Source organism: Salmo salar, chromosome 16 (genome assembly GCF_965601325.2).
Source record: "Salmo salar chromosome 16, fSalSal1, whole genome shotgun sequence".
NCBI classification, from domain to species: domain Eukaryota; kingdom Metazoa; phylum Chordata; class Actinopteri; order Salmoniformes; family Salmonidae; genus Salmo; species Salmo salar.
Genome location: NC_138306.1, coordinates 11625892 through 11645352, shown reverse-complemented (window position 1 = coordinate 11645352; position 19461 = coordinate 11625892). Strand labels below are relative to the sequence as shown.

Genomic DNA, 19461 nt, shown 5'->3' with positions numbered 1-19461 from the left:
TGCCTTTTGAATTTTGCCCACATCACTAACAAATTATCATGGTCCAAACACACCAAGACAGTCATGAAGAGGGTACAACGCCTATTCCCCCTGAGGAGACTGAAAAGATTTGGCATGGTTCCTCAGATCCTCAAAAGGTTTTACAGCTGCATCATCGAGAGCATCCTGACTGGTTGCATCACCACTTGGGTTTGGGAACTGCTCGGCATCCGACCGCAAAGCGCTACAGAGGGTGGTGCGTAAGGCCCAGTACATCACTGGGGCCAAGCTTCGTGCCATCTAGAACCTCTATACCAGGCAATGTCAATAACACCGCTAAACAGAGTCAAATGGCTACCCTTACTATTTGCATTGACCCCCTTTTTTACCCTGCTGGTACTCGCTGTTTGTCAATGCATAGTCACTTTACCCCTACCTACATGTACATATTACCTCAACTAACCTGTACCCCCACACATTGACTTGGTACCGTTACCAAGTTATTTTATGCAAATGTATAGTTATATTTAATAAAGATTTGAAAGAGTTTGAAGTTGGGATAGCCTGAATGTTTTAAAGTTTGTCTTGTAGCTTAATTGGCCAAGGAACAGGTTCATTTTGAAAAGCTACATCTGTATTCCTATGGTTCTCATTTAAACCCATGTTAATTTATGCTAATTTAAAATAGTTATAGTTCATAAACTACACATAGTATCAAAAATCCAGTCTGGACATTTGGCAGTTTGTTTTGTGTTAATAGCTTAAATCGTTTCAGCTCTCGAGTGGCGAATATATATATATATATATATATATATATATATATATATATATATATATATATATAAGAAAAATGTATTTCACCTTTATTTAACCAGGTAGGCCAGTTGAGAACAAGTTCTCGTTTACATCTGCGACCTGGTCAAGATAAAGCAAAGCAGTGCGACAAAAACAACACAGAGTTACACATAAACAAACGTACAGTCAATAACACAGAATAATAATAATAGGACTATGTAAGAAATGTAGAGTTTTATTTTGCTTTTCAAGCACACCTAATAAAAAAGAAATAATTACCAAGTGGTATTTACAACATACGACTGGGAAAAATCCACTTGAACACCCCTCCAACAGGTAATTACTAGTGGAAAACTTGTCCATCATCCCTGAGCCACAACTTCCTTCACATGCTGGCCTCTGACGTCACCTACTATGGAAATGACCTTGATAACAGCATTGTCAGCAGTTAAATGCAATAAGAAAACGTTATTTATAAAAAGAAAGGAGGCTGCTAAGGGGAGAACGGCTCATAACAATGGCCAGAACAGAGAAAATGGAATGGCATCAAACACCTGGAAACCATGTGTTTGGTGTATTTGAATCCATTCCACCTAATCCGCTAGTCATTACCACGAGCCCGTCCTCCCCAATTAAGGTGCCACCAACCTCCTGTGAATATATTAATATGGTTTTTGAACTCTATCATTTGTTGCCAAGCATGATTGCTGTACTTTTAGTTTATGGTTGACACAGCTTGTTGGCCATTAGCCAATCTGTGTTTCACAATGAGATCAAAGCATGTGAATGCATCCAAATCCAATACGATTTCACAACTGGTAATTACCACCTTCCCACTTGGTTATAAATGCAGCATAATACTTCGGTAAACAGCCTTTAGGGAAGATAACTGCCACAAAAAAACGAACCATCAATGAGCTTGCTGCACCTTCAGCTGCAAACTGCTCTAATTTGTTGGTGAAGATAGGAAGACCCCACTACTGAAGAGACACGAAATTCCCCCATTGAACTTTGCCACACCCCACCTAAACAAAATGGGGACATGTTATGTGGACCAGTTAATTAAGCAAAATTAGAGCTATTTTTGCAATACAGATCAGCGCTATGTTTACCGTTGACCAAATTAAGCATTATCGCTTTAAAGGAGATGGTAGGAAAAAACATATTTTGGAAGGATAAAGACCTGAGGAGAACTAGACCCCAGTGCATTTTTTTGTGGCCTACATGTTTGTTGTTTTATCACACTTAAATATAGATCACGTTGTTCTGTAACAATAACTTCTGTATCTACCAAACAAATGCAACATTTCAATCCAGTACAATAGTCAGTGGTAGGGTGGAGGGAGAAACCACCTTTGACAATCTTATTCTGCAAATTGATGGTGATCCAAATAGATTTCTCAGGGCAGTCATATATTATTTTAGGACCCACATGTTGACTTGCGGTATACTGTTATTAGATTTCGTACACTGCACGGTGGTGTCATCCTTTCCTTTGACGTTTTCACGAGCGCTCAGCCTTCACCAACGTATCAGGATCTACGGGATTGGCTTGCCGCGCCTGATTGGTTGACTAAACCACATTAGTCAATATTTTCCTCGTCATCAAGTTAGAGAGACCGGTAGTGCTGACAGCCAGACAGGCATCAAATGGTAGACTTTCTTCTGTTTACGGTCAGGCTTTTGAAGAAGTGCAATTTGCGATGCGATTCCGGTGTGTTTAGCAGATAAAGAGGTACGTTACGGACATAGCTATATATTGTGTTTGTATGAATGTCCATCCAAGCCGAGGTTGCTGTTGTTGTGACAGAAAACGTTAGCTGCTCATCTTTTAGCTAGCTAAATTAACGTTAGCTAGCTAACTTGCTAGCCAATGTAAGAACACATATTTGGCATTGAAACCTCTACCAATGGTCAATGTCGAAATGGCAGAACATTGACTTGATTGCTACGACTTTGAGTGAAGTGTTCCTCTCGATCTGGGCAGCTGTTATCGAGTTCAATGCTGTTTTGCTTGATTCCACTTACAAAACAAGCATTTGTTTGACATTGATTGTCACGTACAGCTCATCACACGAAATTGTTACCACATTTCACAATTTTCGGCAATCTTGTTTAGCCATTACCTGGAAGTGTTCAACATGTGGAACTATAGTATCCCTGGGGCACCTGGCCTATTCGTTGTGACTAGAATGGATACAGCTTTTGTCATTTTTGACTTTTTGTAGCAGGTTAGAATTTAACATAGCAGGTTAGGAGAATTCGGTTATGGTTAGCTAATTTAACAAAAGCTGTATTCTTTCTAGGCATGACCAGCCTATCCACAGTGAGGTCTTGGGAAGACTAATAAGAACATAGGCCTAATGATCATTTGCACATGAGTGGGTGCAGAGCAACATGTGATTTTTGGGCTACTTGTACATCCAAAAATGGTTGAGACCGACATGGAAGTTCCCCCAAGAATGCAGAAAAAATTATATGTCGGGGCTGTCATGCTCTGTAGAATTAACTTGGCAATGGAAACTGACATACTGTTTACTCTATACTTGAATATCAAACCAATTGTTTTTTAAATAATACAGTGCTTGCAGGTACAATTCATACAGTGACCTTAATAAACCTTGAGAGTCTGATACTATTGGGAAGTTATGGACAATTGTGTTAGATGTATAGCTCCATATGCTACAGGGCCTATACAATAGACCAGTTTTTCATTTAGTAGTATTGGCCAAGGAGTCTGTAGCCTATGTGTCAAAGGTCACCAGTCAGTCTTGAGAATTCCTAGACCATGAGGTCAGTGGTGTAATCTCTGTTACCCAGAAGTAAAATTCTCTTATCTCATGAAAGTTTGTCACTTCCTGTTTTATTGCTGGGCGGAATGCAGTAGAGCTCGTCATGCTTGTAGTCCTAATAACCGGAAATGAGTTACCTCTGGTTCGTTCAGCCATTTCTATGGGGAAAGCAAGGCAGTTAACCCTCAACAACAACGGGCACAGATGGGCTCCCCGGGCACAGATGGCGTCGATTTAAAGCAGCCCCCCGCACCTCTCTGATTCAGAGGGGTTAGGTTAAATGCGGAAGACACATATAGGTTGAATGCATTCAGTTGTGCAACTGACTAGGTATCCCCCCCCCCCCCCCCCCAAATGTTTTGTTTTGATTTAATGAATTTTTACAATGCAGACAATTTTGACTTTGTGGCAGTGGAATCCAGTGGAAATTGGTTTATCATCTGCACCCGGGCTTGAAAATCATCAGTTCAAGCACTGCCTTCGTCCAATCCTGATTTGTCCAAAAATCTATGACAAAAACCCAAACCAGGAACTGTTGCTGCATGTAATTACACAATTCTATGTGTGCCTTGACAGATTTTTACCGTTTAATCTTTCCATGAGAATTGGCCCACGAGTCCTTATGACTCAAATGTAATTGCATTACAGTAGTTATTCCACGTCCCTTATTGCCAGATGTTGCCCAAACAGTGTTTAATCGCAAATATGCCAAGCTTGCTTATACAAAAGATACACTTAGTGTATGCTGTTTAGCAAAGTTGCACCCGGCTGTATTTTCAGAAGCACTTGCGATCCAGCCGGAAATGTTGAATTGTAGTGTCCAATGGAAATGTGAGCGCATGGTGAGAGGATGTGTCATTGTGAAAACAGCCTGGTTCAACTTTACTAAATTGTGTACAGTAAGTGTATATTTTGTGTTTGAAAGATTCTTTCTCGCTTATGAGAGGGTTTCCAAAACTGTATTGCTAGCGAGGATTAACCCTATCAGTCCCAGCAAAAATGGGCTTTTCATTTATCTGACTTTCATTTATCTACATGTCTAGCCCATATATTTAGCCTCACAATGAAGTGTTTTACCATTTCTTTTCAGGGCAACCAGGGCTACAAGTAGAACACAAAACAGTGGTATTTAAAAGCCTTTGATGAGCACAATTTAAGATGGTCATCCACAAAATTTGATTTGTGGGCACATAAAACGATATCCAGTTTTGCAATGTTATCCGTGGGATACCGAAGTAGTGATCAAAACTCTAAATTACATTATATCAATGTCAGTTATTTTATTATTCTGTTGGAAAAGCACATGACATAGCCCTACTCTGCAATGTCGTTGGGGAAACGACTTTCCATGGAAACAACAGGATGCATATTATAGATGGTGATGTTGGCTGTATTGAGGAATCAAAACGAGAGTCTGACTCTGTAAACATTACCATGGCTTTGGCAGAGGAAATGATGTTTTCTCCTATTTGTTTACAGTGCAATTGAATCGGTAAGTTTGAAACCTTGTGTTTGAATTGCGATAATTGTTTCTGCTCGTCCTGAAGCCTATCAGTATGTTCAGAGAGGAAGAGAGAGGCACAACTCGGTGGAAAATCTGTCTCCCACCAGCAAGTACTGTTCTTTTTTTTATTTTTATTGTTTCGCCCACCAAGCAAGGAGTTTTTGTATGGAGGTCAATGTGTCGAATTTGTTCAACCAAAACATGAATGGCTTATTTGCTAGTTGAGGTTTATTTGATCTAATAGAAGTTTCTTAATACTTAAGTTGTTACGAGTGTACTGATATATATAAGTAGGACACTTGACAGCCTCAAGATAACCTTTTGTCATCAATATTAGATTGTACAGCTGGGGTGTCAAACTCATTCCGTGGAGGGCCGAGTGCATGCTGGTTTTTGTTATTTCCAATTAAAACCTAGACAACCAAGGGGAGTTCCTAACTAATCGATGACCTTAATTGATCAATCAAGTACAAGAGAGGAGCGAAAACCTGCAGATACTCATCCCACTGTGGATTCAGTTTGACAGGTGATGGTCTATACAGTGTGACCAAACAGGATGAAAGGCCAGACTGACAATACTTTATTTCCCTTTATCTTGAAGAGAACGGACATTTGTATTTATGCTCACAAAGGCCAGATCCCATCACCAACCCACCCATCATGAAATGCCTGCCTTGGCTTTCCTGAAGTGGAAAATGGGCTGTAAGCCGTGCGGTTCACTCCCCACACGTGTGAAGGAAGGTTTCCCCCAAACAGGGCTGTTCAGACCCAGCTGACCGGTCACATGGTTAGATGGCACATTCTTCAGGGTTTCAGGCCAGCAGGCAGCATCCATCTGATACCAAGGAGGCAGCAGCACAGTGAGATGAGGGTGGAGTGGTGCTGCTGCCTTCACGCTAAGACAGTTACTGCTTCACTATGAAGCCCAGTCAGACTCCAAGGAGGCTGGTTTAGAAGAGCCCTATTCTCTGCTGCGAAGACCCCCCCCCCCCCCCCCCCCCCCCCCCCCATGGCATTATCATTCCTAGGATTCGTAAAGATGATGTTGATCTCAGCGTTTCAAGGCCTGTTTACGAGGCGCAATCAAGTGAGTAGCCTGATGAACTGATCTTAGATGAGACTTGAATGGATTTCATACTTTTTTTGTTCCCCATTTTGGGGATGATGCTCACATGTTTTTATGGTGTTTCAATGGATTGATTGGAATCTTACATCAGAAGAACATGTGACCTGGCTAAATCTCATATTTACAAGCATTGCGCTACACCTGCAAAAACATCTGCTAATTGGGTATATGACCAATAACATTTTATTTTAGATAAGTTTTGATTCAAAAGGAGATGAGGCTAACATCTAAACATTTACAGGATTGGAGAACATTTATAACTTGACACATCAAGCAGAGATGTAGAGCCCCCATACTCAACTGGCGGACCGGATCCGAACCCAGAATGGGGTCAATACGGGCTGCAGGTCCCGAATTTTGTAATTTTACTTTTCTTATTTACTCAGTCGGGCTTTGACCCCTGGTATCATATAAACACACATAAGCCATGGAAGAATGCATAGAATTGCAGGAAATTAGCTTTAAAACAGCAAAAAAAAATCCCTGCCTCATGCAAAAAAATAAATGGTGGAAATTAAAACTGCAACATTTTCTCTCCGCCAACAAGATGATTGCGAAGTGGGGATTTGTTACTACGCTGATAAATTACATTATCCATCTGGGACTTTGTCACCTAGGAAATTTGTGTGACCAGACCTTCTCAAATAATACTTGAGTACCCCCGATGCAGACAAGACAGTGCACACAAAATAGACCTAGCTTATTGCATACAATTTGTTGTTTATGCACAACCATGTCCAAGTGTCCTCTACAAAGCTACCATCTGCACTCTTAGCACTAATAGCTGGGACACAGCAGAGACCAACCAGACAAGACAATCTCCTCTCTCCTATTAGGCCTATTCAACCAGTAATGAGACTGACCTCAAAAGAAAAGTCACACCTCACCGTTATTTTTAAACATTTTATTTAATTAGGCAAATCTGTTAAGAACAAATTATTATTTACAATGACGGCCTATCGGGCAGAACAACAGATTTTTACCTTGTCAGCTTGGGGATTCGATCCAGCAAACCTTTCTGTTACTGGCCCAACGCTCTAACCACTAGGCTACCTGCCGCCCCAACAACCTGATAGTCAGATCATTCCTGTGTGTCTTTGTGGGCGACTGACTGCCTCATTGAAATTTGATGTCTGTGACAAGGTCTCCCAAGCAAGTCATACAAAGGAAGAATCTCACGCCCTGCCTTGGAGATCATGCAATTATGTGGTGAACCAACTTTTAGTAATTTAATTTCCGAGAACGTTAACAAGCTCAGCTGAGAGGCAGCTGGCTGGCGAGTGAGGGAGGTGAAAAGTGACCCTGGAGAGGGACAGACAATCTTCCTGTTGTTCCTGCTGTGGTTTTAAGATGCCTCAGGAAAGAGGAGAGCGAGCTTCCGGACCTAGCTGCTTCTGTCTCTGCTTCTTTGTCCTCTTCAAGTAAAGTAGGCCTAAGCCGTGACCAAACCAGAGCAGCCCATAGGGCAGGAGCCTATCTCCTGTTTCTGTAGCGTGAGGCAGCTTGATGGACATGTAGGCTATACCAATCAACATTTCTAAAGGCTTTCCCAAAATACCTTCCCAATTAACTGTTGACTGCAGAGTAGGTCTACCTGGCAGAATGAAATCATGATGATTTGTATCAAGCGCAGGGCATTTGTTTAGCAAACTATGCCATCACATGTAGCCTACATTGTACAGTACAAACAGGTCTCTTGCTAGGCGCGCAATTGAATTAAAGTTCAACTAAAGACCTCAACAGTGGTCTCCTGATGTGGTTTAAGAATTGTGGGACTGAGAGCAACAAGTGTGATTTTCAGTAGAAACCTGAGAACTCGGAAACCTGGAAAAACAAAACACAGGCCCTACTGTGTTAGACTGTTCAAAATCGCTAAATATAATACAGCCTTTTTGAGATTGCACAAAAGTTTTTTTTTGTTTTCTCCAAATAATCCATTTAAATATCATATTGTCGAGTTAAAATGTAATTGTTTGTGTATGGAGGGTTGATCATTATAGGAAAATGAATGGTAACATCCGCTTTCCCTGGCCTTTTATTATTTTGAATCCGCGCAAGTAGCTTTCAGTTGGCACTGGACCGGTGTGCCACCTGCAAATTTACCTGAGTGTCAAGCCTTGCAGGGGCATGCTAATTTAAAAGATGGCTAGTCATTATTAGTCTGGTTCTGTATGGATTGCAGGTACGTTGTGGGACACAGGTCAGGTCACTAAACATTTGTGCAACCAAATCATGTGCTGGTGCCATCAACACTAGTCCTCTTGGCAGACACTATTGATATTGAAACCCCTCTTAGCCAACCAGCAGTTTAGTCCTAACCTACCTCATGTCAACAACTCTAATATGTGACCGACCGGCTCGATTCAGTCTTATGTATCGAAATTTGAAATAGTTTTTTACATTGGATAAAAGTAGAGACTCAGAGCTAGAAAATTGTATATCATACACTACAGTTGAGGAACAATGGGAAAGTAATTCTGCTTTGGAAGTTGATAAACTTGTAACCTCAATTTTGAGAAAATGGCCCTTGAATCTTTTGGTAAACCTACTGGAGAGCCCTTTGTCTACACCCATCCATTCAGCATCGTTTACACCCTCTTAAGCCTTAGCACCACCCATCTCTTTAAGGATTCACGTGAGGCCATGTGCTAAACAACCAAAGACTTCAAGACTAAAGGCTGGCTTATACTACGTCTATCGACAGTTGTCGCAGTGACATCATGAACATTCTATTGTCGTCCAACATCAAACTTGTCGTTATGAAATAGTATAAACACAACTACAGACTGCATGACATCAGCAGCCTGGTGGTCCAAAACAGCATAAATGGTGTATTTTAACACCAATAAACCCACCCGTTTAAAAATGAATTTAGTATGTCAATCTAGTTAACCAGGCAACTAAAAGCAACGTTATCAACAATGTTATGATTCGTTTCTAGCTTGTTAGCTAGCTAGCTAATGTTAATTTAGCTGGCTAGCCAGTTCAAATAATGACCGTATCATATAGCTGACATCTTCACTTTAGCTCATTTGTCTTCATTATTACAGGAAAATGAACTCACAACAAGATCATTATTTACAAGTTAATGGCGAGCTAATTACAGAAAATAGCGGTTGTGAGTGTGACGAAATAAAAGCAGGGCATTCTTCCAGAGAATTTTAGAACTTGGACACTGCCTCGTTGGCCTAACGTGATATCCTAATTTGACTTTGGTCCAGGCCATGTTCATCACATTACCGTCTCTGGTAAACACAAACTATATCAAATAAAATCTAAATGTATTTGTCATATGCACATAATACAGAAGATGTAGTGAACATATTTACATTAGGCTATAACTAGCAATGCAAATGTCTCTGAGATATGAATAATATTACTACACAGATCGTACACGTAACGCTAGCTAGCCAGCCAGCCAGCCAACTAACGTTAGCTAGTACACTTTATCTTGAAATGAAAACTACTTTTTGGCAATTAGAAACGTATTATATCTGAAAGTGTAGCAAGCTAGACTATCTTACCTGTATACATGGATGGACGCTTCTCCCACTCTGTCACGGTTGCCGTGGTTTCCCTTTCCTTTCCCTTAGTTTGAAGACGTAATCCGGAGACAGGTGTTTTCTACAACAGCCTATGTGTTTTCTTTTCGACTATTTGCAATCAAACGGCAGAATCTTCTCCATCTCCTCAGCTATCCTACTTTAATTCCACTGATTTCAAAACTCGGTCCTCCAGAAAGTGGAGAGCCAGTTCTACTTCGTGATATTTTTCAAAAAAGCTGCGTTAGAAAGGATTACCAACACATACTGACCAGCTCATGTTATAGACAGAAGCCTGCTACATGGCAGACCAATCATCTCTCGGCATATCTCAGCCAGTCATGGCATGGCTAGCGGGAAGGTACCTGCCTTTTTCCGTGCCTAAACCAACTAGGCTTGTGTTTTAACAATTGTATTTGTATTTACAGATGACATACATGTTTGTTATTAAGGCACATGAAAGTTCACATGTTCCAGAACACTTTTCTGCACAAAAATTCATTTTGATAAAAATGAAAAATGTTTACATTCAAATAGATCTCCTGTGATGTAGTGATGCGTGACATACGCCCAGGGCTGAATCTCTGTTCCTTTTGGAGCAACATGAATGCATGTTTTGTCAGCTGAATTTCCTGCTATGGAATCCTTCCCTCCCACCACATATTTACTGTAAACTGTCCTCTCTTCCTCACAGGAGCCAGAGATCCAGTTCCTTATGGCTCTGTATGATGAGAACCTCCAGAACAACCCTTTTTATCTGGCGCTGGAGAAGCAGCGACCCGACCTGTGCAGCAGAGTGGCAGAGTTCCATGGCATCGTGAGTGACTGACAGCTATGGCTGTGGGGCTACATATAGTGGTCAGCTCAGCCTTTTACATTATGTATGTATTAGGGACGAGGCTCAGCAGAATAGTAGCATGTTCAGGCAAGCAGTGGTGATGTGGCAGGTGGGGTGGAGCCCCACCAATATCTAGGAAATGTGTATGCAATTCTGTTATTTCATGTCACAACAATATATCATATCAGCAAATAATAACATTTTATTTAAAAGGTTTGATTGATCTAATAAAGCATATGTGGTCGCTTTCCCATTGTTTTGGTACATTTTCGTTGAATAAGGCAGCTCCAAAATGCAGCCGTTTCAGCCTCACTCTGTGCTTTCTGTGGTGGAGGGGCAGACAGAAAATTAATTACAGAACGTAGATGTCATTGATTTTCTGTGGTTGCGTGTGATTGTCTCAGCGCGTGATTGTCTTAGCACCTGCTGGGTGAGCTAGCCAGCAAAAGTCCATCTTCGGTGCTTCATTGATTAATCGGCATGGCATGGCCGATTTATTTTATTTATTTTTTTAATTAGGGCTGACTTCAAGTTTTCATAACAATCGGCCTTTTTGGATGCCGATTATGGCCGATTACATTGCAATCCACAAGGGGACTGCGTGGCAGGCTGACCACCTGTTACCTGAATGCAGCATCAAAAGGATCTTGTGGCTGCAAGGAGCCAAGGTAAGTTACTAGCTAGCATCAAACTTATCTTATAAAAAAATAAAAAAACAATCAATCTTCACATAATCACTTGTTAACTACACATGGTTGATGATATTACTAGGTTAACTAGTTTGTCCTGCGTTGCATATAGTCAAAGCGGTGCCTGTTAATAATTTTTTTAATTAAAAAGTAATTGGCCACAGATAAGTCAAGGTCTTATGTCTTTGATTAAGGTCTTTGATTGGACTGTTAACTTCATAGCTGGCTTATTGTTTACTATTGTTCCAATTCCCAGAGTAAAATAACTCTACAGACACTATGAAAGTTTAACCAAGTTTATTCTTCCCAGAGGGTCAATACAGCTACATTCAGACAAAAACATTTTTACACAAGCACTGATATTTAACCCTTCCAACTAGGCTGAGTCTCCTCCTACACATCTGTACAAACATTGTATCTTTACTGCTAGGCAGGACACTAAGTGATACGGGCCATAAACTTTTATTTCTCCCATAACGTGACCTGATCTCGACCCCCCCCCCCCCCCCCCCCCCAATCACTAATCCAAGGCTCTCTCCCCTTATCAATGCCTGCCACATGTGAACGCTTCGTTGCACTCAATATTTCAATAGGATAACTGATATAATGTAACGTTATACATTACCCTCTCACCCTCAGTGACATGAATAAGTATATTTCATATTCTTAGAACCCAACATCATGCACTGTTAGCACATCTTCAAGCTAGGTAGCTTAGCTACCTGAAACATGTCGACTAGCTTAGCTATCTCCTAGCAAATAATTGTCAAACTTAGCGTTATGAAGGAAATGTAGAGAGAAACTCTTGGTTGGGCGGTATACTGTATCCCGGGTATTTCGAAATACCATCGGTATGAGTTTCCAATACAATTTTAGTGTTGGTTATAAAATTGAATATTAGTCTTTTTTTTTTTTTTTATAGATGCCTGCAGTCAACTTGTGCACTAGGTAATAGATAAAGCACATTATGTTCATAATTTTGCCTGTTAGATTATTTCTTATTATGACGCTTACTAGTTTCCCAAAACAGCTATTTGAGCCAGTCACGTGCGCTTGTTTACAAAGAAGCACAAAGAGCAACTTAAGTGAGGTGATCAAGTTAGTTGTATGAAATTCACTACTGTTTGCCAGCTATACAGCACCAGTCAACAGTTTGGACACGCCTACTCATTCTTGGGTTTTCTTTATTTTTACAATTTTTTTTACATTGTAGAATAATAGTGAAGACATAAACTATGAAATAACACACATGGAATCATGTAGTAAGAAAAAAGTGTTAAACAAATCAAAATATATTTGAGATTCTTCAAAGTAGCTACCCTTTGCCTTGATGACAGCTTTGCACACTCTTGGCATTCTCTCAACAAGTTTCATGAGGAATGCTTTTCCAACAGTCTTGAAGTAGTTCCCACATATGCTGAGCACTTGTTGGCTGAGTTTCCTTCACTCTGCTATCCAACTCATCCCAAACCATCTCAATTGTGTTGAGGTCGGTTGATTGTGGAGGCCAGGTCATCTGATGCAGCACTCCATCACTGTCCTTCTTGGTCAAATAGCCCTTACACAGCCTGGAGGTGTGTTGGGTCATTGTCCTGTTAAAACAAATGATAGTCCCACTAAGCGCAAACCAGATGGGATGGTGTATCGCTGCAGAATGCTGTGGTAGCCATGCTGGTTAAGTGTTGTGGTTTTACAGACGTGTTTAATATGTTTTACGGGGGTCCCGTGTGGCTCAGTTGGTAGAGCATGGTGTTTGCAACGCCCGGGTTGTGGGTTCGATTCCCACGGGGGACCAGTACGGGGGGGAAAAAAATTATAATTATGAAATGTATGCATTCACTACTGTAAGTCGCTCTGGATAAGAGCGTCTGCTAAATGACTAAAATGTAAATGTACACACTTTATTTGAATATTTATGAAATGCATATTGTTATATTTGGTAGCACTTATTTGTTTTCCCTCGACTCCAACCCCATTCGATGCGTTGGAACGGATGTGGGTGAGGCTAGGTCTACATAAGTGTGCTAATTTACAAAACTCACAAAAGCTCTGACGAAGGCCGTGAGGCCTTGTGATGGTGTAGGCTGTATTAAATGGATTTAAACTTTTTAAAATGTAAATGTTCCCAAGGTCAGTGGGTGCGTAGAAGCCAGGAGATGCTAAATGTGTTTGTTAATTAACGGTCAATTACCGTGAGACCGGCAGTTATTTGCTTGACAATCAACGGCTGACAATGTTAGGGCTGTGGCGGTCATATCTACTGCTCAGATTTTTTTAAAATCATGACTTAAAAAAACCATCCTTTGCAACATTAACCTGTTAAAAACAGTTCTGTAGCAAGGAGGGTTGTAGTAGGCTATATGCCCAATACATTATCACTGTAGATTGGCTGTGCTTGAATTGCCCTCCCAATGTTGTTCTTTTCAGACCATTTTGAGATATTTCAAAATGTTAGGTATGTGATCACACGTTTTAATAGATCATTTGTTGTATTACTTTTGAGGCACAGCTGAGTGAGCATAATAATTTGCTTTTTATTTTATTTTACTGGACTGATGGCCTGCATCTGATGTTCGGTTTGAGGGGCGGGAGAGAGCAGCGGTGAGGCTGTCTCGCCGTCCCTCCCTCCACTGAGAAATGAGGACAGTCTTCCAGCTGATTGTGAAGCTCAAGTTGCACTGCGTTATTTCTGTCTCATGCACCAATTATTGTTGTTAATCCGATGTACAGATAAAGTGAAATATTACTTGATATAAAGAGACAAACTGCATTTTATAGCTTATAGGTGTTTAACAAATATTATGGTTAAACTGAAATATACGAATTGATTAAAACGGTATTAAAAAGGAAATTATATCATAAATAGGACTGGTGTAGTTATGTCACACACATGCAGCTAACAAAAATATATGGGAATGTCTGCTTTACGCAAAATTGCAACCAACAAATTGCAGCATTACAGTAAAAATGAAAGAAGCAAGTGGACCGTGGGAGAAAGTAAGGAACTTGTATGTCAGCCCTGCATTAAAGACCACAATTGGTGAAAGAAAGTATACCAGTTTCATTTTAAGGACTGTGCTATATAGATTGCAAAATAGTTGGGAAGAGATTTTCGATGTACCGATTCCATGGCACAGTCCACTGATACGCAAAACAATACTGTGTTGAAAACTTTTCAATTACCATTATTATACAAAATTCTTGTTACCAATAGAATGTTATATATGGGGGATAGAACCATCCCAGCTCTGCAGATTTTTCTGCGATGAGAGGGATTCATTAGATAATTTGTTTTGGTACTGTCCATATAGCTTGTTTTTGGTCGCAGGTTCAGGAACGGCTGAAGAATTGCAACATTTACCTGGAGCTAACTCTGCAAATAGGATTTTAAAAAGTCATAGTCAATCAATCAATAATATAATACTCTTAGCAAAAAAAATTTAAACTTTAATTAACAATATGTAGAATCTGTGAGAATAGAAATGTTCAGAACTTTTTGTAAAACATCACAGCTCAGTTGAAAAATATATGGCAAATAGAAATCGCACCTGGTTGGTGTTCAGAGATAGATTGGAGGGGTTGAGTGGAGCTGAAGGATGGGACTAAAAACAAACAAAAGATAACTATTGTAAATTATAACCTGGGTGGTTCGAGCCCTGAATGCTGATTGGCTGACCGTATACCACAGGTATAACAAAAGTTATTTTTACTTCTCTAATTACGTTGGTAAACTGTTTATAATAGCAATAAGGCACCTCGGGGGTTTGTGATATATGGCCAATATACCACGGCTAAGGCCTATGTCCAGGCACTCCGCATTGCATCGTGCTTAAGAACAGCCCTTAGCTGTGGTGTATTGGCTGTGTGTGTGTATATGTGTGTATGGTATATTGCTTAAATATACTGTGTCCGTAAAATGTATATAGTATTGCCGTGACTTTAATTAATGTGATGACTGTTATTTAACGTATCAACTGTTTAATTGTTACCAGATTTAATGAATTGTGTAACAATTAACTCATTAGGAATATGGGGCACAATGGAAGAAGTTGTTTATAGTGTTACCAATGCCCAAATTCAACTCTAAAAGATATATAAACTCAGCAAAAAAGAAACGTCCTCTCACTGTCAGCTGCGTTTATTTTCAGCAAACTGAATGTGTAAATATTTGTATGAACATAACAAGATTCAACAATTGAGACACAAACTGAACAAGTTCCACAGACATGTGACTGACAGAAATGGAACACTGTGTCCCTGAACAAAGGGGGGGTCAAAATCAAAAGTAATAGTCAGTATCTGGTGTGGCCACCAGCTGCATTAAGTACTGCAGTGCATCTCCTCCTCATGGAATTTACCAGATTTACCAGTTCTTGCTGTGAGATGTTACCCCACTCTTCCACCAAGTCACCTGCAAGTTCCCGGACATTTCTGGAGGGGGATTGGCCCTAGCCCTCACTCTCCGACCCAACAGGTCCCAGACGTGCTCAGTGGGATTGAGATCTTCGCTGGCCATGGCAGAAGGCTGACATTCCTGTCTTGCAGGAAATCACGCACAGAACGAGCAGTATGGCTGGTGGCATTGTCATGCTGGAGGGTCATGTCAGGATGAGCCTGCAGGAAGGGTACCACATGAGGGAGGAGGATGTCTTCCCTGTAACACACAGCGTTGAGATTGCCTGCAATGACGGCAAGCTCAGTCCGATGATGCTGTGACACACCGCCCCAGACCATGACGGACCCTCCACCTCCAAATCGATACCGCTCCAGAGTACAGGCCTCGGTGTAACGCTCATTCCTTCGACGATAAACACGAATCCGACCATCACCCCTGGTGAGACAAAACCGCGACTCGTCAGTGAAGAGCACATTTTGCCAGTCCTGTCTGTCTTAATAACTGTGACCTTAATTGACTATCGTCTGTAAGTTGTTAGTGTCTTAACGTCCGTTCCACAGGTGCATGTTCATTAATTGTTTATGGTTCATTGAACAAGCATGGGAAATAGTGTTTAAACCCTTTACAATGAAGATCTGTGAAGTTATTTGGATTATCTTTGAAAGACAGGGTCCTGAAAAAGGAATGTTTTCTTTTTTTGCTGAGTTTATATGTGTGTGTATGTACACTACAGTTCAACATTTTGGGGTCACTTAATGTCCTTGTTTTTGAAAGAAAAGCTCAAATAAATTGTCCATTTAAAATGACATCAAATTGATCAAAAATACAGTTAATGTTGTAAATGACTATTCTAGCTGGAAATGGCTGATTTTTGTTTTTATGGGATGTCTACATAGGTGTACAGAGGCCCATTATCATCAACCATCACTCCTGTGTTCCAATGGCACGTTGTGTTAGCTAATCCATGTTTATCAGTTTAAAAGGCTAATTGATCATTAAAAAAAACCTTTTGCAATTATGTTAGCACAGCTAAGAACTGTTCTGATTTAAAGAAGCAATAAAACTTGTGTTTGGTGTTTAGAGTAGTTGAGTATCTGGAGCATCAGCATTTGTGGGTTTGATTACAGGCTCAAAATGGCCAGAAACAAAGAACTTTCTTCTGAAAGTCGTCAGTCTATTCCTGTTCTGAGAAATGAAGGCTATTCCATGTGAGAAATTTCCAAGAAACTGAAGATCTTGTACAACGCTGTGTACTACTTCCTTCACAGAACAGCGGAAACTGTCTCTAACCAGAATAGAAAGAGTGGGTGGCCACGTTGCACAACTGAGCAAGAGGACAAGTACATTAGTGTCTAGTTTGAGAAACAGATGCCTCACAAGTCCTCAACTGTTAGCTTCATTAAATAGCACCCGCAAAATACCAGTCTCAACAGTGAAGAGGCAACTCTGGGATGCTGGCCTTCTAAGCAAAGTTCCTCTGTCCAGTGTCTGTGTTCTTTTGCCCATCTTAATCTTCTTTTTATTGGTCATTCTGAGATGAGGCTTTTTCTTTGCAACTCTGCCTAGAAGGCCAGCATCCCGGAGTCGCCTCTTCACTGTTGACGTTGAGACTGGTGTTTTGCGGGTACTATTTAATGAAGCTGCTAGTTGAGGACTTGTGAGGTGTCTGTTTCTCAAACTAGACACTCTAATGTACTTGTCCTCTCTAGTGGACTGACAAGATACGATGGCTTGTTACACATATGGAAAAGGGGTTGCGGAAAATGGAGAGAGGGGAAAAGGGACATTTTATCGTACATTTGGAAACAACGCTCACAGTAACCATATACCTTACACACAAGTTGCCACCCGTTTGGGTAAGAAATGCAATGTATTTATGTGTAGATGGCTCTGTTCGTCTCTCTGTTGAAACCAATCAGTCCTTGTATGGGGAATGGCTCGATTGGTGGACAACCAGAGCCTTACACCCGAGGTCACAATGTCCTTCTTCATAGTTGTCTTGTGTTCAAATGGAACAGATCTTCAGATGCACCAATGGTTGTCTGAGATTGGATTTTTTTCCTTCCCACCTTGTGTCTTTAGTCAAGGTTCTAGGACCACTTTTACATGCCCAGCTGCAGACTGGCAATGCTAAGGTCTAGTCTTTATCTTCACCTTGTGTGGAGTTTCCAGTTTCTAACCATTTCAACGTGTGGACCACGCTCTCACATCTTTTAGCTCACTCTTCATGTTTGCTGGTCTGCATGTTAATTCTTAGCGAGTCCTTTTAAGCACTCTGGCCTTAAAGGCCGGTTCCATCACACTGACACGCTTTTCTGACCTCATTCGGTGTGTGGCTTAGTTTTCATGTCCTTTGCACATTAACTATGTTCTCGTTAGAAAACTGAAAACACATTCCTATCTTAACAAAAAAATGTAATTGTTCTTCATATTTCCTACACAATGTAAAGGATGTAAACTTGAAGTGCTTTCACACTGTATGTCAAGTTACAGTATTTGTTATACTGTTTTTAATGACATCACAAAATGAAAAACAATTTGACATGATTATTCTTTAGATCCCCACTGACCATTCCTATCTTACAAATATTGTTCCAATAATCACTATTTGACATTAGAGTTTTTGGGTTCTCAGCTGCATAAGATTTACGTGGGAGAGCGTAGGGTCTGGCTGGGGGTCTGGCTATCTGTCAGCCATTTGCCAAGCTCATCGGAGGCCTTGGAGTCATGACAGTATGGAAGCTGAAGCCTAACTGTTGTTGATTAGTTTACTCCAATTATGGGAGGGATGGTAGGGTTAGGGGAAAATAATAATGGAAGATATTTTTTTTAAATACATTTATATATATTTTTTGTTGTTGGAAAAAACACTGCCTTCCTGGCACTATGGCTGCTGAATCAAGTGCAACTACCGGCAACGGAACAGAACGAATAAAGATAATTGGAGTGCAAGGCTTTATCCTTGTTCTTTTTACAGAGTGGTTTGGTGATCGACTAGGAATGCCTTGGAGCTCAACCAATCGACGGGTTGGTGACCACTGGCCTAGGCCTATACGTTCTCTCCCAGACTCATGGATAGAACATTTTGAGCGTAGCACAAGGTAACCAGTCCATCCAGTATGCATAATAAGATGGTACAGACTCCAAGGTGATTGCTAGAATTTATTTAATTTTGGAGTATAGGCTAGACTAATTATGTACCAAAGACAATGTTTTTCGGCCATGCATAATATAAGGTAGGTTATGTATTGTATAACGGCTCAATCATTATTTGAATTCTGTTTTTTTGGGGGGGGCTTGGGCTCATAGACCTATGCATAAGCTCTAATATGCAAAGTAAAAACAGGCACAAACTTCCCAAATTTTCCCGATAGCCAGGTGCAAGGGGAGAGAGAATGACCAAGCTGCATCTTTTAGTCAAACATAAGTTAAAACTAATGTAATTTTACTAGTCTGTAATAACCTCATTTTACCAGTTGGCCAACAAGCATAGGCCTGTTAACTAGGCTACATCGACAAAATCCTGTGGTGACTTTGAGAGAACTTTGAGTTGATTTTAAATTGCAACAAATACAACATGAAACCGTTAGATGAATGTGTATATTTCTCCATTTACAGTGTTAGAATCATGTCAGATTTATTTTCTCTGGTATTAAATGCTTTAAAAGAGAAGCAAAGAGTTTGTGCTGTCATGGGTATTGGATTGCATGTGGGCACTGGGCAGTAGGCCATATCATAAAGAAATCAAGGCTACTTCCTGGGGCGAAGTAGCAATGTCACAGTGAGATCAGATGCTTTTT

General features: G+C 40.5%; 1 protein-coding gene across 5 annotated transcripts in view; it reads left to right on the top strand.

The window, feature by feature from the left end:
- The first annotated feature begins 2361 nt into the window (after nt 1-2361).
- The window catches only part of LOC106573252 (ankyrin repeat domain-containing protein 27), a 38667-nt gene continuing 21567 nt past the window's right edge, over nt 2362-19461 (top strand). For 3 of the 5 annotated variants that reach the window (XM_045696910.2, XM_045696909.2, XM_045696907.2), the window contains exons 1-3: nt 2382-2509; nt 10433-10555; nt 11096-11244. In XM_045696910.2, the coding sequence (XP_045552866.1) occupies nt 11134-11244 (111 nt within the window). In that variant the 5' untranslated portion in view covers nt 2382-2509; nt 10433-10555; nt 11096-11133. Of the gene's footprint in view, nt 2510-10432; nt 10556-11095; nt 11245-19461 lie in introns of all 5 variants that reach the window. The other 2 variants (XM_014148155.3, XM_014148153.3) reach the window with 1 other exon arrangement.